The 27,286-nt window shown below is 37.6% G+C and overlaps 2 protein-coding genes across 2 annotated transcripts; one reads left to right on the forward strand and one right to left on the reverse strand.

Moving 5' to 3' along the window:
* Nucleotides 1-1,518: 1,518 nt before the first annotated feature.
* STRADB (STE20-related kinase adaptor beta) lies at nucleotides 1,519-7,722 on the forward strand. Its single transcript, XM_009082688.1, has 11 exons — nucleotides 1,519-1,576; nucleotides 1,913-1,993; nucleotides 2,374-2,473; nucleotides 3,080-3,201; nucleotides 3,673-3,781; nucleotides 4,261-4,384; nucleotides 4,840-5,011; nucleotides 5,424-5,528; nucleotides 5,748-5,977; nucleotides 6,560-6,602; nucleotides 7,085-7,722. Exons 1-11 carry the CDS (start codon nucleotides 1,565-1,567, stop codon nucleotides 7,238-7,240), a joined length of 1,254 nt encoding a protein of 417 aa, XP_009080936.1. The 5' UTR covers nucleotides 1,519-1,564; the 3' UTR covers nucleotides 7,241-7,722.
* A 7,736-nt stretch (nucleotides 7,723-15,458) lies between these two features.
* TMEM237 (transmembrane protein 237) lies at nucleotides 15,459-26,024 on the reverse strand. The gene is made up of 13 exons (XM_009082689.1): nucleotides 26,007-26,024; nucleotides 25,212-25,243; nucleotides 24,261-24,265; nucleotides 23,724-23,780; nucleotides 22,283-22,393; nucleotides 21,784-21,898; nucleotides 21,055-21,215; nucleotides 20,341-20,464; nucleotides 19,155-19,346; nucleotides 18,170-18,243; nucleotides 17,614-17,707; nucleotides 16,340-16,461; nucleotides 15,459-15,610 (listed from the first exon to the last, which is right to left on the reverse strand). The coding sequence occupies exons 1-13, from the start codon at nucleotides 26,022-26,024 to the stop codon at nucleotides 15,543-15,545; spliced, it is 1,173 nt and encodes a 390-aa protein (XP_009080937.1). The 3' UTR covers nucleotides 15,459-15,542.
* Between the last annotated feature and the right edge of the window lie 1,262 nt (nucleotides 26,025-27,286).

The following is a 27,286-nucleotide window of genomic DNA, read 5'->3' on the forward strand; positions in this document are numbered from 1 at the left end:
TGGCCGAGCTGCAATGAACGCGGCAGTTTAGCTGTGCAACACTCTCTGCAGTACGAAAGTAAAAACCTGCGGTACATAAAGAACAACGTGAAGGCGATAAAGGTTTATGTGGGAATATGATGCGCATTGAAAAATGAAAGCGGTGTTAAGCTACGTAAGAAAACTTTACAAGTGTAATATATTTATTTGGAATAATCATGCATCATAGACGTTTCTATTGGCTGGCTATACCCTATTGAACTAAGTCTACAGTAATTGACAAACAGTAATTTACTACAGACTTTAGTATATCATAGTTAGTAAGAATTTATTCTTCACCTTAGCTTTTGTGGCTTCATATTGCAAGCAGCAGAATAAATTTATCTTATATAATGGAATAAGGCATCCTCTTTCCAGGTGGGAGAAGGATGCTGTGGCCACTACAGTGCTGGCCAGTGTCTTGAAACACCTGCATTCTTTTTTTTTCTACTCTGTTACAGACTTCTCAGTGAAGTTGGGTAAGTCAAGCCCTGATCCTTCAAAGGTGCCCAGTACCTAATAAGGATCTCCTTTTGTCTCCATTTGGCATCTTGAATAAGGAATTACAGTATTTCTTTACTTCAAGCAGATTTTCAGGCTTAGAGAAGAGGAGGCTCAGGGGGGACCTTCTCACTCTCTACAACTACCTGAAAGGAGGTTGTAGAGAGCTGGGAGTCCATCTCTTCTCCCAAGTAACAAGCGATAGGATGACAGGAAATGGCCTCAAGTGGCCACAGAGGAGGTTTAGATTGGCTATTAGGAGAATTTTCCTCACTGAAAGGGTTGTCAAATACTGGAACGGGCTGCCCAGGGAAGTGGTGGAATCACTGTCCCTGGAAGTTTTCAAAAAACGTGTTGATGCTGAGGGACATGGTTTTGTAGTGGACCTGGCAGTGTTAGGTCAATGGATGGATTCAATGATCATTTAGGTCTTTTCCCACCTTAATGGTCCTATGGTAGAAGACTTGCTCATAGCTAAAGTAAATTAGCTAGTCCCACTCTATACTTACAGAAGATTTGATACACTTAGTAGACATTCATCTCTCTCTCTGTCCTCACTGCCTAAGCTTTCAAAGCAACAGACATAAAGTAAGTCTGCTGGAGGACTTTCAGAGTGGCTACTCTGATCTGTGAGGGAGTTTCCTGATTCTGTAGCCTAAGTAAAGTAAAAACTATTGGAGTTGCTTCCCCTCTATTTTTTTTTAAAAACTCAAATCCTTTGCAGTAGTATTTCCTCTCTCACTTGTGAAATGTGAAGTGCAATTGCTTCTGCCTTGCATTTTTTCTGAGCTAGTTCAGCTGCACACAGCTGTGCTCCTTTAAAACAACGGACAATCATTTCTTTTCCTACAAACTGTCAGAGATTCATGAATAAATTCTTTTTCACTTGCAGTTAATGTGCAATTAAATTGTTCAGAAATGCCTCACAGTTGTGATTAAGAAGATTTGTGTTTATCACAGGTTTATATATGAACTGACATTGCTGCTTTGTTTTTTCTAGGATAAATGGGTGTATATAATTTTTCCCCTGATCTAAAGCGGTTCCATGTCTTGTTTGGTAAGTTTGTCATTAAAATTTTTTGGCTGTTGTACCTTGTTGCCCAGTTATACCTTAATGTGAAAAGTTCTGGTGAAATGTCTTGCTTGAGGGGATTTCCACACTGCTGAGATGTTTAAACGTTGTTGTATCAACTTTCAGCAAGGGAGACTTAGTATCTCTCCTCTCTAGGCCTGCCATGCTTTATGCTGTTTCTTAACCTCTTGCTTGACTGACTTGTAGCAGAAGACTTTCTGAAGTCGTGCTTACGGGGGCTACTTTTCTACTTTTCCCCCCACTGCCATGTTTCATGAATTGCAGCAACTTCACTAACATTCACTTGTTTCTGTTCTCGAGGACTGTTCCTGTATTCTACGTACACCAGTTGAAACAATCAGACCAGAAGAGCTATCTCAGAGCAGCATCCATGAATGCCTGGTAAGAAGAACAGAGAAACTTTAACAGCTAAGGTTAAATACAAAGCTGGTACATATTAAAAATCACCTCATTAGGGAGTACTTCTTAAAATGCTAGCAGCAAAAATAACCAGAGGATTTCAGGGCTTCCACTTTGGAAGAAGACTATAGGTAACTAAGTATTAATCTTGTGCCAGTTTAAAAACAAACACACACACACAGAAAAACGGTAGCTCATAAAACTAAATCTCAGTCTAATGGTAAAAGCACCAGCTTGAATGTTCTGATTTGAGTACTTAACCTTAGCCTTCTAATTAATGATTACTCTGCATTAACTTTAAACATATAAATGTTTTGAAATTACATGGTCATTTTGAGAACTATTTTTTTCTTCACTGTTAGGCTGATTCTGACCTAGGCTGGATTCCCCCTTCTACAGGAAAGAATCAAATGGTATTCTGCTCTTCTAATGTCTCTCACTATGAACTCCAGCTGGAAATAGGTAACATAAGTATACCATGAAGTATTTCTTCTTCCTGCCATCAATTTGCTACCTGCAGTAAATATTAAGTTTTGAAAATGTATTATCAGCTGACTAGAACTATTCATGTCTCTCCTTAGCTGAGGAAAGTGCAGAGCGTTGCCCATATTTCAATGATCATTTATACGACAAATCAACAATTATCCAAAATTTTCTCTTCCTCTTTGTGCATGCCAGTTTTCTAAATCTGGTATGTGACAATAAATACAGCATTAAGTAATGTCATGTCTTGTGACTTGACGACCCAAGTTGATTGTTCTAAGGATGGCTGCCTTGAATCCTACTGTGCATGCTTATGTTTGTGTGAATGGGCATGGTGTAAGTGTTGTTCATTTAGATGTGTAATTGATGCTGACAAATAAACACTTTTAGTTGTCCTTGAAACAGCAGAGCCATGCTTCAACTAATTTGCTGCATATGTTTTGCTGCAACTACTTAAGTGTTTGACATTCTAAAAGAAAAGGTCAATTGCAATTTTAGAACTGGAAAATTAATTCTAAATATGAAGAAATTGTGTGATGGATTATTATATTTTCCAACGTTTAAGGTAGCCACTTCTGGTTTCAGGGAGGAGATTCAACAACTTAACTTCAGTCTACCTTGCCCGGCATATGCCTACAGGCATGCAAGTTGCTGTAAGGATCACAGACCTGGAAAATTGCTCTGAAGAGCATTTGAAAGCATTACAGGTAAAAGAACAGCATTTCTGTTTGAGTCTGATGAAGATAGTGATGAGTACATATGAGGTTACTGAACAGAGGTAGTCTTTGTTTCTCAGGGTCATTACAGTCAAGTCTTTCCCCCAAAAGAGCAGGGTATAATAAGCACAAGATGTGTAAATTTGAGAGTTGCTTTCTGAAAAAACAGTTGACAAGTGGTTTAGAAGTTCTTCTGCAATTGTACAACTTCTTATTTGAAACATGTTCTGTACTTTGTATTTAACACCAAAAGTCTGGACTCTGAGCAAAGTAGATTTACTTCAGACAAATGCAATTATAGGCAAGATATTTACATTTCTGTTGCAGGCTATGACCATTACCTGCAATCTTGTACAAATGCACAAAGGGAGCAGTTCTTTCTACTGATTACTGATGTAGTTAATTATCTTAGTAAGACTGCTGTCTTGTGGTTAACGCATCCATTTTCATTTGATTCCATAGAATGAGGTGGTTTTATCCCACTTTTTCCAGCATCCCAACATAATGACACTTTGGACAGTGTTTACAGCTGGCAGCTGGCTTTGGGTCATCTCCCCATTCATGGCCTATGGTAAGAACTGTTAACTGCAGTTTTGGAATAGGAAAAAAGGCTGATAAAAGTCAAACCACATGGTCCATGAGAGGTTTTTCTTTAAGCATCTCCTGTCTTGTAGAAAAAGCAAACTTTCCCAAACTATTTATTTAAATTTCTGTACACAATCTTCTTTCCCAGTGAAAACTGGCATTTGAACTGCATTAAATTCCACCTAGTCCTAGGACCCGCCATGTGAGGAATGGTAATTGGGAGATGTATGTATTGGGAGATACTAATTTTTGCCAACAGAACACCAATCTAGATTGAATGCAGGTTTGGCATAGACTTTGTTTACAGAAGCATGACCTGAGTGTGATCTTTGCATCAGTTGCATCCATGTAAAAACTGTTCTTGATGTACCAAAGTCAATATAAAGATCGGAATGCTGCTGTATGCAATGAAGCAAGCATAGACAAATAATTTAACAAGACTTGTTAGGTTCTTTTCACTTCCAGGTTCAGCTAGACACCTGCTGAAGACTTACTTTCCTGAAGGAATGAGTGAAGCCTTGATAGGGAACATTCTGTTTGGTGCAATCAGAGGATTAAATTACATGCACCAGAACGGATATATTCACAGGTAGGAGAATGTCAGTAGGTAAAAATCAGATTTCAACATCTCATCATAACTATTGACTCCTTCCTTTTTCTATATACCTTCTTATGTCGTACAAATAATTTTCCTTGCAGTAATACAGCAGAGCCAAGTTTGTAAAAGCTTAACAGGAACCATATTTGTACATTATTTCAAGTCAGCTGTTACAGGGATTAGAAAGGGCTGCCTTAGTTTATACCCTTTCCGGGGAAGAAGGGCCCTTCTCCAATTTCTGGCACTTTTTCTGACCATCTCTCCTCTCTCTTGGGACTGTATTAAAAAGATAACCCATACTGAGTGAAGAACTTCCATGAAAATAATCTGCTAAATAGACCTGCACGCTAAGATCTCACTATCAGTTAATGAAATATGAAAGCCTTTCTATTCTAGTAGTGCTTTGAGTAATTCTTATAACTAAAATTTACCACTTTATGTTACAGGAATATTAAAGCTAGCCACATTCTGATTTCAGGGGATGGGCTGGTTTCTCTATCTGGTCTAAACAACCTCTACAGTTTAGTTAACAATGGACAAAAGTCAAAGGTGGTATATGATTTCCCCCAGTTTAGTACATCTGTGCTTCCTTGGCTGAGTCCTGAACTACTGAGACAGGTTAGTATAAATTACACTTAATTTTTCCTATTCAAGGTTAGCAGCAGTACTCAACTTCTAATTTAAGTCTGTTTGTAGAAGTGCAATGGAAGATGTTGAACTACAGCTTTTGAAACTACATATATGTACTGGATTTTTAATTCTGCTAGAGAGAACCAGTTCTAAAGCTGTTGGTAAGGTGATGTTGTACTAAGTCTATTTACCTGACCTTCCTGGAAAATACTGCAGGTCCTAAAATTTGTCTCCAGTACAACCATGAGATTTCTGTACAAAGCCTGAGGTTTCACAATTTAATTGCTTCAATACCATGTAGATTACAATGTATTAGAGTCTTGTCTTGAACAGACACTTGTATTTTTGTTGGCACTGCTCAGTGGCATCAGTGATCAGTAGTGTTTTCTTTCTCTCACAGGATTTGTCTGGGTATAACATGAAGTCTGACATTTACAGTGTGGGAATTACAGCGTGTGAATTAGCCAATGGACATGTTCCGTTTCAAGATATGCCTCGCACTCAGGTATGATGCTAAACTATTTATACTTAAGAATACACTGAACATTTTTTTTTTTTTTACTCAGAAAAGCTAATGCTGTTACTGCTGAAACAGTGGCTGCTTTTTGTAATTTCATATACGCTTCTTTCTAGAACAAATAATCCTGTTCCTGGAGTTTTACATCTTAGGCTGAATGGGTCTGGATAGCTCTTGAACTCTCATACTGCTATTCCTTCCTACTAGATGCTGTTGCAAAAGCTGAAAGGTCCTACATACTGTCCTTGGGATATAAATACCTTTCCCCGTGGGGAATCTCGGATGAAGAATTCCCGATCAGGTGTTGATTCTGGAATTGGTGAGAGCATGACACGCACAATGACCAGTGAAAGACTACAAATTCCCTTTTCCAAAACATTTTCACCTGCTTTTCACAACTTGGTAGAACTTTGCTTGCAACAGGACCCTGAGAAAAGGTAACCTTCTGGTGAAAACTGATGTATTTTTTTTTGTCACTTCAATCTAAGACCAAGTATAGCTCACAGCTTTAGGATACAGTAATAGTTGAATGCTGTTAAAGTCAGAATTTCAGACCAGAAGTACTATGTAAAACAATACACTTACATTTGGTTTTGTAATTTGAGAATTATCTTGTCTGATAAATGAACCATGCTTTTCAAGTAATTTGACCTCTGAATTTCTTGTAAAAGGGATGTGCTTTTTAACAAGTAAAATTAATTTTCAAACATGCACTTTGTCCAAGGAAAAAACAGAAATCTGAAATAGACAGTTTCAGTACTATATCTCTCTTGAATGAGACATTAAATTCCTTGTTAAACAGAAAGGTGATAAAGCCTTTAAAAATCAATTTCTTCAGTAGTGCTTGCATTACAGATTGACTCATAGAATGTAGGAATTGGGTGCTGCTTTTCTCAGTCTTCACATTTGTCCTGTGGGTGAAAAAACACAGGGCTTAAACTGACCTGTCAGTCTGGCCTATTTTCCAAAAGCAATTTTACTTTCCAAAACATAATTATATTGTTCATTTTATGATTCAGGCCATCAGCAAGCAGTTTGCTTTCACATACGTTCTTCAAACAGGTGAGTTTACTACATTTTGTTAAAATGACACAGCTGTAACCTAAATAAGCCACAAAAAGAGTTGGTTTACAAAATAATTAAGCTACCTGAAACCAAAAAAGCATCCTGTAACAGCATACCTGCTTCAGACTTTTTGGTTTTAACAGAATGATATTGATAGAGTATAGGAAGCATAAGAATTATTTTCCCTTTTGATTTTGTTTTTCCCCTTTGATAAAGTTAATTTAACTTAAGTCAGCCTAACTAATAAGAATGGTTAATATTCTTAATTTAAAGCGGAATTGCATAGCTAATTTAACTAGTCTTGAAAGACTAATTCAACTTGCTCTAGAATGAGGAAAGTGAAACCTCTTACCCCGTTGTTTTCAGTATAGTAACATGCAAGAACATTGCTCATGAAATCATGTTCATGTGATCTCACATGCTTTTAATGAAGTCAGTTGCAAGGTTATGGAGACTTTTTGTACTTCTTTTCTTTCTAGATAAAAGAGCAAACACAGAATTCACTACTGTCTCTATTACCACCTCCTATTCAAAATAACAGATCAGAGTTCTTGGCACTGCCCTCAACAACAGCAGTTGGGACTGAACTTGGACATATTACTGCAAATCAAGATGATACAGACTGGGAATTCTAAATAAATGCCAAACAATCATACCTCTCCTGTGCTTCAAAGAAGGAAAATGTGATATGTATTTGCTGCTTTGGTTTGTATGGTTAAAGTACAATTAGACAAGGTATACTTGAACATGCCATGAAGTGGCTGTATTTCATCACCTTCCTCTGTTGGTGTCACGAGGTGCAGTGTGCCTCACGCTCTGACCATAAGGAAAACTGCATACAGAGAATGGCTGAATGCCTACCTCCCTCTTCCAAAGCATTTCTTAACACAAGAGTTCCTGCTGTAATCTTACTCAGTACTGTATTTTCAGCTCATATTGCTGCAGTCCACATGGCATTCTGAATTCTGGCTTGGGTTCTGTCTGTGATCTTACTTGCATAATCTTTACAAGTATTTTCATTATCACCCAAGTCGTGTCAGTAAGGAGAAACCATCCAATTCCAAGTTGAAATTTGAAACTGCACAAATTAGTTGCTTATGGAAATAAGTGCTTCTTTTTTCACACATCTTAAAAGACATTTTTCTCACTTGACATTCTGTCATATTTGCCATAACTTTTGTTAGCTATGTGTCATTTTTCATGCAGTTTTAATACTGCATGTTTCCCGAGGAAGGTAAGTTGCTAAGGAGTATGTGACTCATATTCTTGCATTTGTCTACATTCTTAGTATAAATCTGTGCTTTTGCATCTCCATTCATTGTTGTGCCATTTTAGCAATTAATCTGAGGACTTCTTACTATGCAAAGAAAGCCTCAAGTTATTGCAGGTACGGGTTAATTCTGAAGAGTCATATTAAATAATCAAAAGTTACTGTACATATTTTTATTTATACTGTATTACTGTTCACCACCAGAACCTATGGGAACCTAATACTGTTTTCTTAAAAGAACAGGCAACATGCATTAAGCTTCACTGGCAAACACGGCTCTGCTGCAAGCCACAGTTAAATTTCCAGGGATAGATTCAGCCTTAATAAGAACTTAATAGCCCCCTTAGGATCTCAGTGACTTAATCTGTTCTAAGTGAGATTGAAAAGCTGTCTTTCTTCTCCCTGCAATTCAGAAAGTTCTCATCTCTCATATTGTACCAGACAAGTAAAACTGAACAAAAGCAGCTGTTTGGCTTTGTTAAAAAGCTGCCTATGTTCATGCTGTAGCAGCAGTTGTGTCACAAAGCCACTAATACTTTAATGATGGAAGTTCTGACTGTGGTAAAAAAAAGTATAAATAGGTATCAAATGGATATGTTTTAAATTTCCAACATAAACACATTCCACATTAAGTCTTCAAGTCGTCCACAGCTGAGCCAGTCTGTAACCAGCCTGGAGAATCCCAGTTTTGACAGCAGCTTGGCTACAACACCTTGAAGACCAAATGACCAAAAGGCAAGCCTGAAACAGACATAAAATGCTAAATGACCACACAGAACTATTAACAAAGTTGATTCTTACTCATTATGCTGTGAAGAGAGCTCTATGTTTCTAAGCCTAACATATGAAACTTAAGATGAAAAAACTGTCTGTATTTATTTCTGTAATTCTTGTACTTCTATTTTGAGCATAGTCCAGTTGTACTAACAGTTTCTTGTTACTGCATGAAAGAATTTTCTTATTTATGTCAATAGGTAAGAAAACAGTTGTCTCAACTAGAAAATTGATCATAGAAATATTAATAACTTAATTGTGTACTCTTGGAAAAGATTATTTTAATATGAACCCTGTGTTCTTAATCCATTAAAAATTTGGACTTTTTACAAATCAAATACAGTAGATAGTCAAAAGTTATTTGTAGATGCTAACAGTACATGTAAAAACCAAATCAAATAACTGAACACACAGGAAGCTGTACATATTTTAATTGCACACACCTGTGAATAAATATTAATACTCTTAAAAAAAACAAACTAGAAAATTTTAGGCAGCTTAACTGCTAATATCTGCAAGCTTCTATTGAAACAGTGCCCTCTATGAAAATGAGCTTGGATACTAATAACAATGTCAGTACAACGTGATTTAAACAATCATGTGTTCTAATGCAATTATTTTGCTGCTCTCTCTTTCTATGAAAAAAATGGAAAACTTATTTCTAAACATGGCTCAAATTTCTGTATTGACATAATTTTTAAGAAAAATTAAATAGAATTTTTGTGTAGTTAAAAAGCTCACAGGTCTTTGCTCTAGAACTACTGTCAACAACTACAGTATTTTCAAACAAAAGCAATTAAGAGGCACTGTGACTTCTAGTAGTTAAAATAACCAGAAATACTTGAAACTAGTTCCTGGATTATATTTGCTGAAAGGTTTGATACTGTTCTGCTCATTAACTGTGATACTTTCAATTAAGGCACAGTATAAAATAAATATTTGCAAAATCTCATGGCCAATGAAACAAATTTATAGCCTGGTTACTTTTTAAATACTTGCGAAAGAAATACAAGTGGGGTTTTTTTGCTGCCGCCTTTCTTTATGCTAGCATTTAACACTACATAAAGTAATGAAATATGAAAACTTATATTAATTAACTATCCTGAATATATGCTCAATGCTGTTGAGTGTCTCACTGTCTTGGTCTGAAACCACAGCAGTTTGTGAATGACTGAATGAATGAACACAGAAAAAAAATGTGATTTACTCAGAATCAACCTGATCTGCTACATTAACTACTCACTTTAAAGACTCTCAATGCAATAAATATCCATTGAAAAGAGCAATTTCTTCCACTTGATGAACAGAAGTACAAATTTTTAAAAATTACTGAGTTTTACCTTATCTCTCTCTCTTTTCCCTACCCCTCTCCCTCTCTTCCAAGTATTATCAAGGCAGTTTTTACCCTAGAGGATGGCTAAAATCATGGGAAAGCACTTGAAACCGTTGTTTTGAATGTCTCTGACACGAGGCAGATACCTAAGTAGGTGAGTTACATACCATGCCTCTAATGCTAGTAAGTAGCTTTACTAAAGTATATTAGGTTGTCTAATAAACCCCTAAAACAACTAAGCTAACTGTAATGACCTGTCCTGATTATGGCCATCCCTATCCTGTGTGAACAAGGATAAATTCAGAAATAGTACACGTTACATCTAGAGAGACCTCAAAAGACTATGAGAAAGAACCGTACTGTGAAATAAAGCAATTTGATGTAGCAGAGTAAAGACTTAAGGATTTGAAAAAGAAAGCACTGAAAAATTCATGTGGTCTACAAATAACCTGCTAGCAGAGTAATATTTGGTATTTAACATAATTAAACATATCCAGAAATTTGAGATAGGATGAAGGAAAGAATGTTATGTTTAAACAGGTTCCTGTGGAAACCTCTATTATTCACACATGAAAACAACTGATTCTACTCTATACCTTATATATGTGTATTTTTCTCATCCAAAAGTCCCATGAAATTCCTGAAAAATGCCAAAAACATCCATATGAAATTACCTGCACTTGATTGGTGATTTTATTTTTAGATATGATTAGAGAATACACCATTACTACTATTTACCCACAAATCCAGGTTCATGGAATCTGTATTTGTCCTGTCATGAAATCTATCTGCGATAGAGAAGAACGGATTGCTGGCAAGATGGCATAGGTTTTCCTGTTTTGTCTACATCAATATGGCATATGGGTCAAGAGCATCACTGCTGCATTTATCTACTACAGTTTATCTTAAAAGTTTGTTTATTCTACATTCTACGGGCAGATTTCCTTTTGCCCTTGTTAAATTTGGAAAGTCTGTTGTAGATGAGTTTTCTTTAAATGCTTTCATGGTCTTGAGGTAGCTGTTTGCAGTAGCTGATGGAGACTTTTGAATGACATTTGGCTGGCTGTCATGCTCTTTTTCCTGCTCTACTTTCTGCTTGAATTTTTCCTTATTATGGGAGAACACATGATTTTGAATCCTCGGACCCTGCAGCATGTGATGCTGCAAAAGCTGGTTCAGCATTCTTTCCGTGTTTTTTCTTTACACCACCACTAGATTTCCTCAAACTGGTTTGAGGACAAATTAGTTTGTTTTTCCTTCTTAAATTGCATACTTGTTAATATTTAATCCAGATGTTGATGGCATGGCACATTTCTCAGGAGCCTTACTACATTGCTTGTCTTTTGACTTCTGTAGTCAGGATTTTTTGGCAACTTTTTGTTTCCCTCATGCTGGACGTGTAAAATGCCACATTTTGGGCAATTTGCTGTAGAGATGAGCCATGGCCTAAAAGTATGTTCTGCTAGAGTATCAGAATCACAAGCATTTAAAATGGAAGAATTTTACTGTTTCAAGATACTTGTTCTTGGTCTTTAACCATGAGACTTATTAACTGTTTCAAAATCTTGACTGTTGTTTTTTTCCCCTTTCTTTTTTCATAAGTGCTTGTTTTGTGGCTTTTTGTTTGTTTGGTGTTTTTTTTAATGGTTGTTGCAGTTTTGTTTTTCTTTTGTTTGTTGGGGAGTGGTAGGTTGTTCAGGGTTTTTTCTCCCCAAAAGTATATTCATCTGTTTGTTTTTCATTGTGTGGGTTATCTACATCAGTCAGTGGGTGTGGATGTTTATGTAGAAGATCTTGCTCTTTGTATCACTGTTTGAGGCCTGCCTGAATGCATCTGAAAATCAAGAGAGGTAAGGCTTAGGCTTAGGCTTAGCTATAGGTATGTACCTCATGGTTTACTCTCTTCTCCCAAAGCATTTAAATTAATTCTACTGCAAATATACAAGCAAATAATTCTGACCCTCCTAAAGTTTACCTCAGCAATACAAAAACAACTTAAGAAAGCCACTTTGCATATTAATGCTACCCAGCTTCATGTTGAGAAAGCTATGTTGAGCAAGTAACATTCAAACCAAATGGAAATTAACCAAATTTTAAGTAACTGCCTTTTAAGGAGCAAAATTAGGACAATTCAGTTTTGGAGGGCCTCTGGAAGCCCATTGGGTCCACCCAAGTCTGGAGCAGCCCCAGGGATGGAGCTTCCACAGACAGTTCCTCTGCCCCCATCCCAAATCCTCAGTCAAAACTCCCATGGCACCTAATGGTACACTGATGCTGCCTGTGACCATTTCTACTCATCCTTTCACTGTGAAGCTTGAGTCTGACTGTGTCTTCTTTGTAATTACCGTGTAATACATGGTTAAAGACTGCAATCAGATTCCCCTCTTAATAGTCTTCTTTTTAGGCTACACATGTGTTATTAACTGATAAAATACACTTTACTTGCCAGTTTTCAGTGCCGTTTCTGATTGCACAAGACCATTACAGCAGCAGGACTCTGATGGGAGGGAAAGCGAAGACATTAATGCCAACAACACTGCCACAAAAACATTTGCCCATAAACATCTGTTCAGAACTTACATATTATACATAATGTTAGCACTGGAGGAAAAAATGTACTTATTTATTTTAAACAGACTAAACAACTGGAAACAGGACAAAGTAGTACAATAATTTCTAACTAGTTTAGAGCATTTGTTTAATGTCTCATGTATGCAAAAACAAGAAATTGGCACCAACACAGCTGTAATTTTTTCATTACATAAAAATACTGCATTAAAAACAATGGTATGGAAATGCACAAAGGCATTTAAGGCTTCTACATATATTGCATGTTAAGCAGTAGGACAAGAGGGCACAGACTCAAGCTCTGCCAGGGGAGGTTTAGGTTGGATATTAAGGAGACATTTTTTACAGAGAGAGTGATCAGGCATTGGAATGTGCTGCCCAGGGAGGTGGTGGATTCACCATCCCTGGAGGTTTTCAAGATGAGACTGGATGTGGCACTTAGTGCCATGGACGAGTAACAACGGTAGGGTTGGACTGGATGATCTTTGAGGTCTCTTCTAACCTGGTTGATTCTATGATTCTGTAATTAAACATCTATTTTGTAAACTCATCCTAAAACTTCCCAAGAAACTAAACAAAAAAGCTCAGTTAAAGTCATATTCCATTGTGAGGCTTAAGGGAGTGAAAAGTACTTTGTAAAACAGATTGTTTATTCTGATAACAAATTGTTTATTCTGATTTTTATATGGCAACCTCAAACTTCATTAATTTAAATATGGATATACTCAGACCTTCCTAAAAAGATACACTGGAAAGGGAAGCTTGCTCTGAAATATGGATCACGTTAAGCTCACATTAATTCAATCTCTACTCAACCATCTAAACTAACCACTGGATTTTACAATGAGAATCACTCTGGCTCTTAGCTAGTATCGCTTTTGTCCAAGGGATACTTGGAAGACCAATTCCTAACAATAATGCCAGAAATCAAGCAATGATGTTATCCGAGTTTTTCCTGTACTGATGTGATGCCTTAGCACGGTTTTGCCCGAGCTTCATATTTTATGGGCAAAATTATTCTTACCATAGCAAGATGACAGAAGTGTCACACAGCAAAGAGAAGCAAGCCATTATTAATCACATCTTCAGGTGCTCAATGACTTGCTAAATTAAACACACCACATCAGGAGAAAGTGTGGTGGTAAGCTACACGGGGTTACCACCTCATCCCCATCTCCTACAACCAAATCACAAGAACATCCTGTGTAGCACTGAAGGCAAGTGGCACCCTGGATCTCTCCATTTCAATGTATAATGCAGTACCAGCCATAATTTAGATCCACAGTTTTGCAAAAATACATACACAAGAGCCATAACAATTTACAAAGAGGTTAACGGCTTCTTCTACAACAAACTGAGTGCCCCAGAGCACAGCCAACAGCTGTGGAACATTTTTAAATTCTTATAGAACTCTTCCCTCCCAGGCATGATTACCGTAGCATTTGAAAGATGCCATGAGCACCGAATTTTTTAATAACGTGTTTGCTGGATGGACATAAGAGAACTCAAATCCGCAACAGGGTAGCAACAGCCCTTGTTACTTGTGTTCCCACCCTTGTCTTAAAGCAACTCAGGTAACAGCACAGAAAGTTAATGGCTCTAACATAGCCTTTCAAGCCTTTGATCTGGCTACTCTTAACTTCACTGCTAAAAAGTTCAGTAATTCTCCAGAAAACTTTTGACAACTGCACCCCCTTTACAACCACCTTTAGACACACATATTAAATCCAACAATGCAAACTCAATATGTATTAAGTAAGATATACAAATAGGTTTGGGGCTTTAGGTGATACATTTTTGAGAAATGGTTTGTCTGTGTTTGCTAAGGAGACTGTTTAGTCCTGCAATACATCTGTATTTATTCACATCTGCAGTGCTTTCATTTTGCCACCGTAATGTCAAAGAAAAAGAATGTTGGCTATCATTATCAAAACCCACCAACTGCCACCACCACATCACTACACAGAAGGTGGGTTGCTGCAGAGTGCTTGATTTGCTTGTCATTCTATACTAACACAAAACAACAATTTTGGGGAAATCAACCTCCATCAAAATAGGCAGAAGTAGGAACATTTTTAACATCCATGAAATCTTAGTTTCTTTAGAAAGAGCAGTGAACAACACTCTTGTTCTTGCCATACAAGACAAGAAGAAATCAGAACACTATTCTTGTGAATGGCTTTGTAATAGTTATGCATCCTGACTGTTGAGAAATTACAGGACATGGATATATCGTGCTGGCAATGCAAAACCACTCTGTTTCATTAGAAGGTGCATTTAGGTTAGAAGATATATTTAGGTATTTATTAACTGCCTGTACTGTTGCAACATTAAAACTTCCTTTTCTCATATCTACATCAACTTGAAAGAACTTGTTATCAAGATCTTTATCAAGAGAACTAAAGAACTAAAGAACTAAAGAAAAACAGTGTCCTCTTTTACCAAGTTATTACACAAAATTCCTGTCAATTCAATCCTTTATTCTAGCAAATACTATTTTATGACAACTGAATGCAATTATTTTAGGCTTACTAACTTGGTGGGTTTTATGTCTCCTGATTCTGCTTAGCTATAGTCTTCCTTAGACTGCTTTCATGGGAAGATTTGTTTTCATCTCTAGAGAATATTTAACCAAATCAGATAAGCTAACTGCTATTAGCATTAGTAACCAAAGCAGGTTGTAGAACATTGTACAGCAGTCAGAGAAGCACTGGATAACAGATCTTCAGCATCCCACTAGTGCCTTTGGCTATGTAGGCAGCAATATTTACAAAGTCACCTTGACTTTATGCACTAAGGATAATCTACTTTGTAAAATAAAAAGCCAAGTATAAAAGTTTCCAATCACATTTGGAAAGTGTAGCATACATGAAATATATACAATATAAAAATACATTTTTTTTCTTTATGAAAATTATAATACATAGCTATAATACACAACATGTTGAGCCATCAGTCATAGCTACAATATTTGCAGATGCTGGTTCCACACTCATGGCTGGACTCTGGGTAAGATATCACCCTGGGGATATTCCTCAACATCAGCATGAAACATCAGTTCTAAAAGAGAAAGAAAAGAATTGTGTTTTCTTTGAAAACTTTCACCTGAATACAATTCCATTTTTCCATTTGGCTTTCCCCCAAGCCTCCTGCTTTTCATCCTAATCTTAGTATTTTTAGGTACAGCATACCTTCAAGTCACATGCTGCATGCACTTGACAGGAAAGCTGAGTTTCCATACACCTTTTGGATCCCAGTTGCAACACAAAAGGAAGAAGGCCTAGTCTCTAGCAAAGCTGCTTCTATGAAGAGAACTTGCTTGCCCCCTCCTCCATATTGGACCCACACAAGCACTCCTCATTTGGAGTCCTTATTTACTGAAAATAATACTGACCTTGAAACGCATTAACCATTTGCAAAAGGAACATTCCTAACACCAGGGAATTTGCTAAAACACAAGTAGAATAAATACATTTCAAATATTTAAAATACTGTTAAAGTAAAAATTATTTTCCCCTTCAGTGAAAAAGAGATATGCTCTCATGTTTCAAAATTCATGTTGCCTCAGGCAGGACAAAGAAGGCTTTTCTTTCCTTTTTTAATTCCTGTTTTTTCTCTATAAAACCACAGACACCAGCAGCCTAAGAACCACCTGCACTGGAAGGTTACTAGGAGATGTTTGTTTTCCCTCAGTCACAAAATTTCTCAGGACTAGTGTTCGACACCAAATGCAGAGCACAGCAGACAGAAGCTCGAATAAACAACATTTTGCCTGTTAATGTTTCCTACCTTCACTGTGGTCTAGCTCTGGTCGGTAAGACAAGAAGATCCAACTTGCCCCAACTAGAAGAGACACTACTAGATTCACCACAACCCATGGCTGAACAATTTCTTCCTCTGTACCTGCAGTCCTGGGAAAACATCAACCCATCAGTCAGTTCACTGGTACATAGAGATTACAATAGTAATTTCAACAGACTATCAGAAAAACAAGATTACTAGGCTAGATGTGAAAACAGAAGTACTTGTACCATTGTGATGGTCTTGCATTGCAAAAGCCTGATAAAAAGAGCAATTAGCAGAGACAGTAAATCAGATAAGAAAGCTCATTATCTCACAGAAAATGTCCCCTTGTAGATTTCAACAGTAAATTCCTTTTCTTGGCCAAGAGACAAAATCAAAATGCATGGTCAAACTTTACTGTGGAGAGACACCACACAGTATCATCAGTTGATCTTATTTTTAAGTACCTCCTCATGAGGCAGTAAGGCAAGTGAACAGCAAGTCAGCAAAGTCTGTCTGGAAGCCAGTGCAATGACTTGCATACAGATGCTGTGGGGTGGATGAAATAGGGCTTTAAGCAGGTATGATTTAAGTTAGCTGACACTTTTCTTACTGTCACAACCATGGTTATGACTTTGTTACTAGAATCTAGGCTTTTTAATAAACAACTCAACAAAGGACTATAGAAGACCTAAAAAAATAAATAATCTAACTACTCAAACCAGAAAATCTTCATGTAAATGTTTTTGTTCTACTTCTACTGGTCTAGTTTAAAAACTCACGCTACTAGAAGTTTAGTTCATTAATATCTACTTCAGAAAGAAACAGTTTTGGATGGGATCACCTAGCATGAAACAATGCTTTATATTTAAATGCCAGCTGTGTCTTCTAAGCTCATGCACCTTGTGGTAGACTCTCCCCTTCAGGAAGTGCTGCCTCTCTACAAAATGTCCTGCCCTTGAACCCAAAAGGGTTAGCTCCGTAGGGTCCCGTTTCTCATGCAAAAGAGATTCTCAAGGTTCCTGCCAGATGACATTTCCAGCATCATATCAACAGGCTCTTGTTTAAGGTATAATGGATTTATGACCAAGATGACCAAACCCATCCTTGAGTTCTCATTTTTCAGTGAAATTATCAAAGATTCAGGCCAAGCTCAGACAAAGGTAGGTTTAGTAATTAAATCCTTCGTTAATACTTTCTTATATATATACTGTATGACCTTTTCAATCCAACAGTTTGGACTGTTACAATTTACAGAAGTGATTTCTTAAGTTTCCTACCAGATGCTGCCATTTTCCGAAGGTGGTGTGTAGAGGTTGATTCTATCACAAGTCATCTGCTGGCTTAAGGATAAGATAAGAGCAGCAAAGTACACTGGAAGAAATGGAATTAGCAGTATCAGATATATACCCTCAAATGCTTCTCATCATGACATGGTACTAATCACTACATTTTCTTTCCTTTCACTCTACTGCCTCCAATGAGTCTCCTTTAATTTGTTCTCTCCTTCAACATTCCCCTGACCCATCAAAATCTGGTTTCTGCAGTTCTGCAATCCATCAGCTACATCAAAAGTGGCATCTTGTGATTCTGTTTTTTGTTAGGTTTGTGTTCTGTATTCAGAAGTGGGAAAGAACTATCCCACTAACAGCCCCATTAATGCTACTATTGCAAAATGCTTTAAAAAAGTACATAGCAACGTGTTCATGGCCTTTGCTATTTTCAACTACTGAGCAAGTCACTTATTCTAAAGCAGAAAATAACCAGGGAGAAAGATTTCACTAAAAACACTATGTAGGAGTTTTCCATTTACCAGCTTTTCTGGAAGTTACTTACAGAAAGAAGCCACTGCTGCTGGGTCCAGGGTAAGAAAGCCCCTCAGTGCAACTGATGCTTTTGCCAAATCAGTCCTGATAACAAAACCAAGAGTCATTAATGTAGCCCAGTAAGACAATCATTTTGTTCCTCTAACAGTGTTCTATTATTCTTATACTTCTTGCAAGGTATTTTTTTCTACCTCTGTTACAGTGCCTTAATACACGACTGTATCACACACATAGCAATGGTCCTCATTATGCCAAATTCAAGAAAGAATGAAACTAAGGACAATGTTCCAGGAGGTTTGTAGCTTTCACACCACAGACCTTTCTGAGACAAGGAGAACATAGAGAGACCTGTCCCCTCTAGCCCTTGCCATCCAGTCCAGTGCCCACTACCATAACTGCTTATATTGCTTACGGGAGCAAATACGAACATCTTAGGACTCCTTCCTGCCACCACTTGGTAAAAAAGTTACTATTTTTTCCAGAGCACTGGGAAGCCCTGGTTTATCATGCTGCTGTGGAAACTATCTGTAAGTAAAAGAAACATTTGTAACATCTATGAATCTTGTCTATTATCTTTTCATGTGCTTCTTTATGTTCATCCCTGACTGAGCCAGGCAAATTGTTCACACAGCATGTTTCAAACCTGACTAGGGAATAGATTCACAGAAAACGTAGCCTGATAGAAACACTGGTTGTTCTCCACTCCTCTCCCCATCCCTGCCTTCCCAAAAAAAAACAGGTTAGCTTTTGTATTTGTTTCACTTGCTGATCACACAAACAGTGTGTGCACGGAAGCAGGGTGCAAGCAATGGACAGACATGAGTAAAAGAGGTCTGGATGCACAATACACCCTTTCTCTGTAGAGCCACCATGTGTAAGATCATTCTTCAAGTATATCCCATTAGATCATCAACAACAGATCAAAATGTGTGAAAGGAGAAAGGAACACATTGTACACAAATGATATATGCCTTTCAAATACAAATATATTTTACCTGTCAAAGGCTGAGACTGTACTGATGGACAGCAACAAATAGAACAAACTTTGAGCTGGGTATGCTATTGTCTTATACTGCTCAAGCAGGTTAGAAACCATGGAAAGCTGATTTCCTGCCAACATGTAGATAACAATGATGTTCCATACAGCATACCCAGCAAGGAAGCCATGGGTAAAGAGTCCTAACACCCTGAATGAAGGAAAGAACATTAGACCAGCTTTAACATCTTCAATCAGCAAAGAACTATTGATAGACAAGGCCTATGAATCCATCTGTTTGGCCCTGCTGCTGTGACAGGATCCCAAGCCTTTCAGAGATTGTTTCTGAGTGCTTTTTCTGATCTAGTCTTACAAGTTCTAAGCTATGGGACTTCTGCTTCCTCCCTTAACAGACTGCACCACAACCTGAGTACTGAAAGAAAAAAAGCATATTTTCCCTTTACTTCATTACTGCTACAGGAATCAAATAATTTTTACTCGCTGCCTGTAGCTTCTCAAGACCACTCTTCCTTACACAATGTTCCTAAACTTGTCCCCAAGGCAGTCTTTTCCTTGTCTTCCTTGCTAAGGAAAAGCCTGAGAACGAAGCACAGGCTTCCAGATCAAATACACCAGAAAACAGCTGTCATCATCCCATTCTGTATCACAACATAACCACATATTATAAAAATACATCATTTTTTCACTGTTGTGTGCAAGCTTAAGCCCCAGTCCAATTTCACTCCTCCTTTTTTTCCATCAACCATGATTTTAACTTGAGAACTCTCTGAATTCAGGTATTTTTATTCTGGTGATATACCTCATGGATCAGTCTTATTTTCTAGCACACTTTTTCTGAAGATCTCTAATATTTTGGTTATCAGATCAATCTCTTGCTACTCAGATTTTGTCTGAATCTTTGCAATATGACTTCCTTAGTTATTCTTTTCATAAGCTGCATTTCACATGTGATATCTAGACTAGAAATACATATTCTTGACAACAAATACCAAAAGCTAAAGGACTGATAAATTTTATACCTGTGGCAACCTAAACCACCATTTACTAGGAATATCCGAAAGAAATAAAGAAACATCACAATGATAGAGAAAAGGCACCAGTTTTCAGGGAGAAAAAAACCCTCAAACCAAACACCAAACCAACCCTGTTTTCTACTTATTTACACCAGAATATTTATCTTTCACCTGAAACTTCTGTGCACTGAGAGGGCAACATCTCTGGTAGTCCATGAAGTCTTAACATCCAGAAATACATTGATATTTTCAGTGGTTTTAACCAATTCTGCACGATCAGCTGCCTGAAAACGCCCTGAAAGAATGAGGAAATTAATTTTAGACAGTCCTGTTACATCTCATCATAATTTCTACATTAATACCTATTAGTTTTAAAAAGCTGTAAGTGTCAGAAGTTCCATCAGAAAACTTCTCCCTATTTCCTGCCCTTTGTTAGCTCGTGTTGATACTGGGATGCCTCTGTCAGAGTGATACATCCTGGTGGGTCAGGCTATGGATCTAAGAACAGGCAAAGTACTTGGGGAATCACTCAATGTTCCCTGGTACAAAAGAAAAAAAAACAACCCAGAAAAACCCAAACACTCATCAAAAATCTTCCACTTGAACAACTTATTTTAAATAGTAATTTCTTCTCAAGGTACTGTGACAGTATTGAGTCAAAGAAGCTCAGCTAGGTACAAGGATATAGCCTTCTTCACCCACACCTCGGAATTAAAGAATTCAACCAACCATGGCAGCTCAGCAACACTAGCATTCACTCTTGAAAAATTATCATGTGTACTTACTCTCAAAGAATTTTTGTTTTGGAGAACATTTTAAATACAATTATGTTTTCTTTAATTGCAAGAATGTCCTTAAGTTAACTAAATATCAAGACGTACTTACGATTTTTTTCAATAAACACTTTGCTAACAGGCTGGCTAATTCCTGTGGGAGCAGCAAACACAGGCTGCTGGTCTGGGCTCTTTCTGTGCTCATCTTCAATGATGTCCTCCTCCTCCACTTCCAGCTCATCAGAACAGTGCATTTCTGCTGGCCGAGGTTTCCTGGCAGCACACAACATAAAATTGGGCAGAGAAAGAATAGGAAGTAAAATGTAAAACCTAAAGCCTCTTGTGAACGCTTAGCATGTCTAACTTGACTGATAAGAACCAATCAGGCTGCTGACCTGTATAATATTTCCCCTGTTTATAATTTTAAGGATTAAAGTTCTCATGGAGGTAGTTAACTAAAACCATAAAGCTAACCTCATATTAAGAGCTTAACAATTAGAACAAATTAGAACAATCAGGGGAAAAATATGCTAAGTCTCACAAAATTAAGAAAGAGGTAGCAAGAATGAAAGAAAGCAGTTACACATTCTAACTTTTTCACGTATGTGACTGAATTATTAGGCTCATAAAAATGTATTCAGAACTGTAATGCATCCAGGTGTGCATAAGATTAACAAGTGAAGAAAGTTAGATCTTAACCCTGGAAAGAACTGCACGCGGCTGAACGGCATCATGATCTTCAAGATGTTACATTTGTGTAATGTGATGATGTAAAATATGACTCAGCCACATTTACTGCCACAGTTACTCCAAATTCTGAGCCATATGAGTTTTGTCTCACTTTATTCTTTTTCTCTGTTTGCGGATCACTGCTTCTTCAGCTTCAGGGACATCCATGCCATTTCCATTCTGAAACAGGGATGCAACATTTTGCTGAGTAAAAGAGGTCTCAGAATCTGAAGATTTAAAATAAAGCACATGAAAGATTCACAGCTTTCATAAAAATGGAAATACATAAAAAATAGTTATTATATAAACACAGTGGCAAAAAAGTTACAATCTTCTGAGCCTGAATGATGTAAACTATCTATCTTATAACTTCCAAAACTGTATTGCCATTATTTTCATGGCAATACCCTATGGATGGGTATGGATTACCCTATGGAATCTGAAATTAGAAACTGAAACTCTAAGCTACCATTCACTCAGAGATTATTTTCAGCTTTTTTAGGTACAAAAGCACATGGAATATTTTAAGACAAAATACACATCGCTCAACCATATTTCTGTATTACCAAGTTTTATTCAGTGCTCTTTTGACCTACAGTTATTCCACATACCAGCAGGTACCTTCTTCTTCTTGCGTTTTCTCTGAGGAGCATCGTGAGGCTCAGGAGTTAGGGGCTCACTGCTCTCCGACTGCCGACGAACTGCTGCGTGGACAATGCCATCTGAAAAGCAGATGAAAAGATCCAGCAACCTTAATTCAGAGCCACTGAGAAACAGGCAAGAAAAAGCTACTACACTGTGCAAATGCCTGTATTTGCCCAGCTTACAACTGAGGTGAAAATGCATTGGCTAGGAAATATAGGAGCTAGGAATCAAATGTGATACGTAAGAATATACAAAGGTGTAACAACCTTCCTTTCACCCTGACAGTTTCATGCTCAGGAGAAAATGTAAGCACACAAAAGAGCAGCACAACTCCCAGTTGGGCATACAACAGAGGACTGATCGAAATAAATCTACCATAGGCAACCACTATACATCTCAATTTTTCCTTTCTATGTGCAAAGATTATAATGCAAGGGACAAGAAAAAAATTAAGGGTTTGTTACAAGGTATGTGGCTAAGGCAAAACCGCATCACATCAAAGGAGAAATTTAAATGCTAAACATACACCACAAAAATAAAGGAGGAGCAAAAAAACAACACTGAAGGATGCTTACTCCAGTCTGAGAGATGAATTACTATAGTTTGGTGGAACTACATTTCTTGAGAGGTTAACATGAATTCACCAAATATTCTAGCAGCAGTAGCATCAATTTGCATGATCAGAAGCAGAAAGACAAGGTTACTTCTCTGTTTTACATCACATCTGTCTTTTTATACTTCTTTCAAGGACTGCAAGTTTTTATGATAACAACTGAATCTATCTCTGCTTCCACTTCAAGCTCAGGTTTACCCACCTTTTCATAGAGCTTTGCTGTGCTAAAATGCAAAATTAACCAGCAAAGTAATGGCAAAAATCAAGGTGAACTTTGCACCATCATTCAGCTCACTGAAAACATCAGTAAACAAAACTTGATCCTTGGGAAATTCTGCTAGCAACAGCTCTACTTGTTGCATTTAAGCAAATAAAGGAGATTTACTCATCAAACTTTTGTATGGACCCAAGTCAACTGTTCTACAGAAATCCACTAGATTGTATCAACACATTCTGCTTTGTCAAAATAGATCAGACTTATAACCTTGCTTAAAACAATCTGTCTGTGCTGCAGATCTGCTTCTTGTAAAAATACAAAGCTCTGATGCTACTCGTCTTTTAGACTCTTAACTCTTCAGTGATAATGGAATGATTAACTTTGGACCAGGAATGAAATTGAGCCAAATTGTTAAATGAGTTTTAATTTAGTTCATTCAAAAATTCAAGCACTTAACACATTCATCATAATCAGCAGCTTACAGCTGGAAGTGACTATTTAATGAAGCCCCAAAAAAATTCAGAAAGGAAAAATGGCAGGAATAAAAGAACAATTTTCAGACTTGGAAGGACCTTACCTAATGGAGTCTTTCCTTTAGATTTCCTTTTTTTGGGACGACTGAGTGGAATTTCATCTGTATAACAGAAAACAGGAGTATAGGTGTACAGCATGGAGAGATCTCCATTTCCCTTCCCAGCCATTCTATTGCTAGTTAAGAAACAGATTCCTTTCTACTAATAATGACATCCTTCACCTTTTACAGGGAAGATGGCAATTCACCAGTTCACACAAGCAGGAGGAGTACAGAAAATGGCAGGAAAAAAGGATAAGAAGTGTGTCTTGTGTGCAGCAGAGACTAAATGCACATGTGAACGTGTGTTAGGTGAAAAACTGAAAACACTCTGAATAATGCACTGAAAAACAAACTTATTGTTTAGAGTGCAGTGGCAACATTTCAGTTACCTTGATTGAGTGTGGAGATAGCAAACAAGTAAAGAGAGCAAAGAAAAACAACAGTTCCAGCAATGGCAGCACAGGGATCCATGCAGCCTGCATTTAGGAAAGTGACACCAAAATGAACTACCAATGTTTGTAACTCTCTTAAATAACTCACCTTGGCTTCCACTTCACATTTAAGGAGAAAAGGTGTTGAAGAGCAGTGTAAAAGGAACAAAGATGAGAAGAAAGTTATTTGTGACTCAATGACAATTCACAACAGTGCAACTTACACTGCTGCTTTTGTGCTTCATTTCCTTTCCCCCCTGCTCTTTATGAGCTGCTGTGCACAGCAGGGTAAAGGGTACCAAGCAATCAACAAGACTCAACACTTTGTTCGGGGCTGTGCACAGTTTGTTGATTGGTTAGCTGTGGATCAGATTAAAAGCTTTAACCACCTGGCTAATTAAAACTTGTCTTACTGCCTGATATGTAACAAAACAATGAAAGTCATGAAATATTTGAGCCCATACATTACTAAAAAGGCATGGTATGTCATCAATCATAAACATCACATTTACTTCCAGGTACTCTGAAGGAATTCTAAAGTACTGCATCATAGGAACTACAGAATTGCTTTTCTTTCCACACTGAAAAAAACACCTGATTTTTACCTATATTGTGTCAAACTAGTAAACACCTATATCCCTTTTCAAGAATATCTAGTCTCATTTCAGAAATTCCAGTTCTGAAGGATTTGGGATTGAAATAAACTAAAGTACATGAAACAAAACAAAGAGCAAAGGAAGGAGAGATTGAAAAGGACATCAATAAAACTATAGTAGATATTAAAACTGGAATAGTTATTTGAAACTTTTTCAAAGGGTTCATCTCTCACAGTATTAAAACTGAGTCAATACAGTAAAATTGCTCAACCTCTTTAAAACTTTAAAATACTTCATATTCCTTGTAAAGCGTTCTGGGACAACAAATTAGCAAGAGAAGCAATTATTTTAAAACCACTATGATTACTCAGATGTTTGTTACACTTATTTATCTTAATGTCATTACTGTTAAAAACATCTTAGTACAGCACCATGATGAGTTCCACAGAACACACTGATTTTACCTTGGCACTGGAGGGAGGGCACGAGGTGGGCACTGAAAGATAAGAGAGAGACAAAAGTCAACATCTGTCAATATGAAACTTCTCTCAGAAAACAGCTGTTTCCAGATAAGGTCAGAACACACAAAGGATGCTTCACTCCATATGCCCCTGAAATAGTTAGAAACTTCTCATGGAGATGTTATGTAAAAGTAATACATAAAAGATGCAGGAATAATATGTTTTACCAGAGCTCTGATGGGCTCTGCATTAGGGACATGTACCTAACATCTGTGTGTGAGGCACAGCTTGCACTCCAACTGCACTTGAATAAGTTTCACTTTTCACATAAGGTACTGCTTTCCTTAGAAAGCTTTATCACCCACTCTATTTAATCATCAAAATACTGCAATAATTTATGGATTCCAGATACCTGGACAGTATATATAGCGTGAGCTGTTTTCTATTAATGAAGGTGTAAATTTAGAACTGTAATAAAACAAAAAAGGAAATAAGCTTACTGAGAAAATACTTCAAAATATGATAAAACATTAATTTTCATATAATTCTGAAAATATTTACCAGCAGGTTAAACACAGCTAAAATCTAAAAGTATCTCCTGATACTAATCTCAAACTGACCTCTTGCCTTTCTCTCACCTAGAAAAATGAAGGGAGTTAACTTTCAGATTTTGTATGACACGGTTATATTGAAAAAGTATAGACAAATAATTGAGTTATACTAAAAAAAAATAATCAGCTGCTATCAGAAATATGAAAGGCTATACAAATGATAAGACTCAAGGGTCCACAAACTTACCACTTGTTTCTTTCCCATATCATTTGAAGCTGTTCCCTGAAAGAGGCACTGTGAACAGGTCTATGTTCCCTCACACTGCTCACACTGAACCTCAGCTAATTCTGAACTAAAAATAAACTTCAGGCAGCCAGGATTAGCTGGAGGTGAACCTTCCTGCCCCGGGGTTAGGACCCAGCATTGCTCCTGCTTCAAACAGCAGTTTGTTCCCTGGCAGCAGATGTTACTCGAAGTGAAAAACCTATAAACCCACGTGCTGGTACAGGTTGCAACAAGTAAGTTTTGCTTTGGTTTGTTTACCCAAAGCAAATGAGACACCTCGTGCAAGGAAGGGTTTGTGGGATTAGGCCTCAAATCTCTCATTTGGATTTTGGCCATGCTGAAGACTGACAGCAAGTGCCATGTACACAGGTAGAGAACTGCACAGCCTGAGTGGCACCCAGCAAAGTGGTGGGGACTGGTCACACCACACAGCTGCACCTAACAGCTGAGAAGTAAATCCATTTCTCTAGCATTTACTCATTACAACAAAGCAAACCACAGGCAAGCAGGCAGTGGTGAATACGCTCATCTGTATGACAGTCCCCAACTCTGCCATACAGCTACCAGCTTTGGGCTGTTTAGTATTGATTTTATGGTCAATAAATGTAAGAACTTATAGTTAACAGCTTGGGGGAGAAATAACGTAGACAGAGCCAGACAATGCATCTGGATGAGAAGGAAAATAAAGGTCAGACATAGGTAGTAATGTCCAGAGGTCTGTGGAAATTTTTAGCAGATGGTGAGATCAACTAAATGCTTGTAATAACTCGCAGTTCCTTGAACTGGGTGTTATGAGAGTCAACCATGTGCTATAATACATAACGATAAGCAAGGCCTCAGTTTCATAAAAAGTTACACTCAAAAGAGATATGAAGAAAGAACCTACACAACTGATTTGAAACTCTCCAAAATACTTGCCGTTTCTCCAAGTTTGCAGCCTCACAGAGAGGGTGATATGGGGACAGGATTCCAGGGACGTGTTGTTACTGACAGACGAGCTGCTGAGTGTTCAGGGTAGCCTGAAGCCAAGAGACTCCCGCGGGGTGCTGCCCCAGCCACACCTGAGCAGGGCACGGGAGCGGGACACACCTGGAGACTCCGCGGGGAAACCCGCACACCCACCCCCGGGGGGGGCACATTTCAAATCCCTCTAGGTTTAACAACGCTTCCCCAGCCTTTACAGAGTCAAAGCTTTGCAGATGCGTTTTCCTTCGAGAGATCTATATGAAAACAAGGCAATC

This window comes from Acanthisitta chloris, unplaced genomic scaffold, assembly GCF_000695815.1.
Source record: "Acanthisitta chloris isolate BGI_N310 unplaced genomic scaffold, ASM69581v1 scaffold31439, whole genome shotgun sequence".
Taxonomy (NCBI): Eukaryota; Metazoa; Chordata; class Aves; order Passeriformes; family Acanthisittidae; genus Acanthisitta; species Acanthisitta chloris.

Coding starts and splice junctions, on each gene's coding strand:
- TMEM237 (XM_009082689.1), bottom strand. Junction 20,465..21,054: donor AGTGTTTATTGAAAAAAATC/GTAAGTACGTCT, acceptor TCATTCTTTCAG/GGCGTTTTCAGGCAGCTGAT. Junction 17,708..18,169: donor AGCAGCAGTGGCTTCTTTCT/GTAAGTAACTTC, acceptor CATTTCTTCCAG/TGTACTTTGCTGCTCTTATC.
- STRADB (XM_009082688.1), top strand. Junction 3,782..4,260: donor CTCCCCATTCATGGCCTATG/GTAAGAACTGTT, acceptor TTTCACTTCCAG/GTTCAGCTAGACACCTGCTG. Junction 4,385..4,839: donor CAGAACGGATATATTCACAG/GTAGGAGAATGT, acceptor TTTATGTTACAG/GAATATTAAAGCTAGCCACA.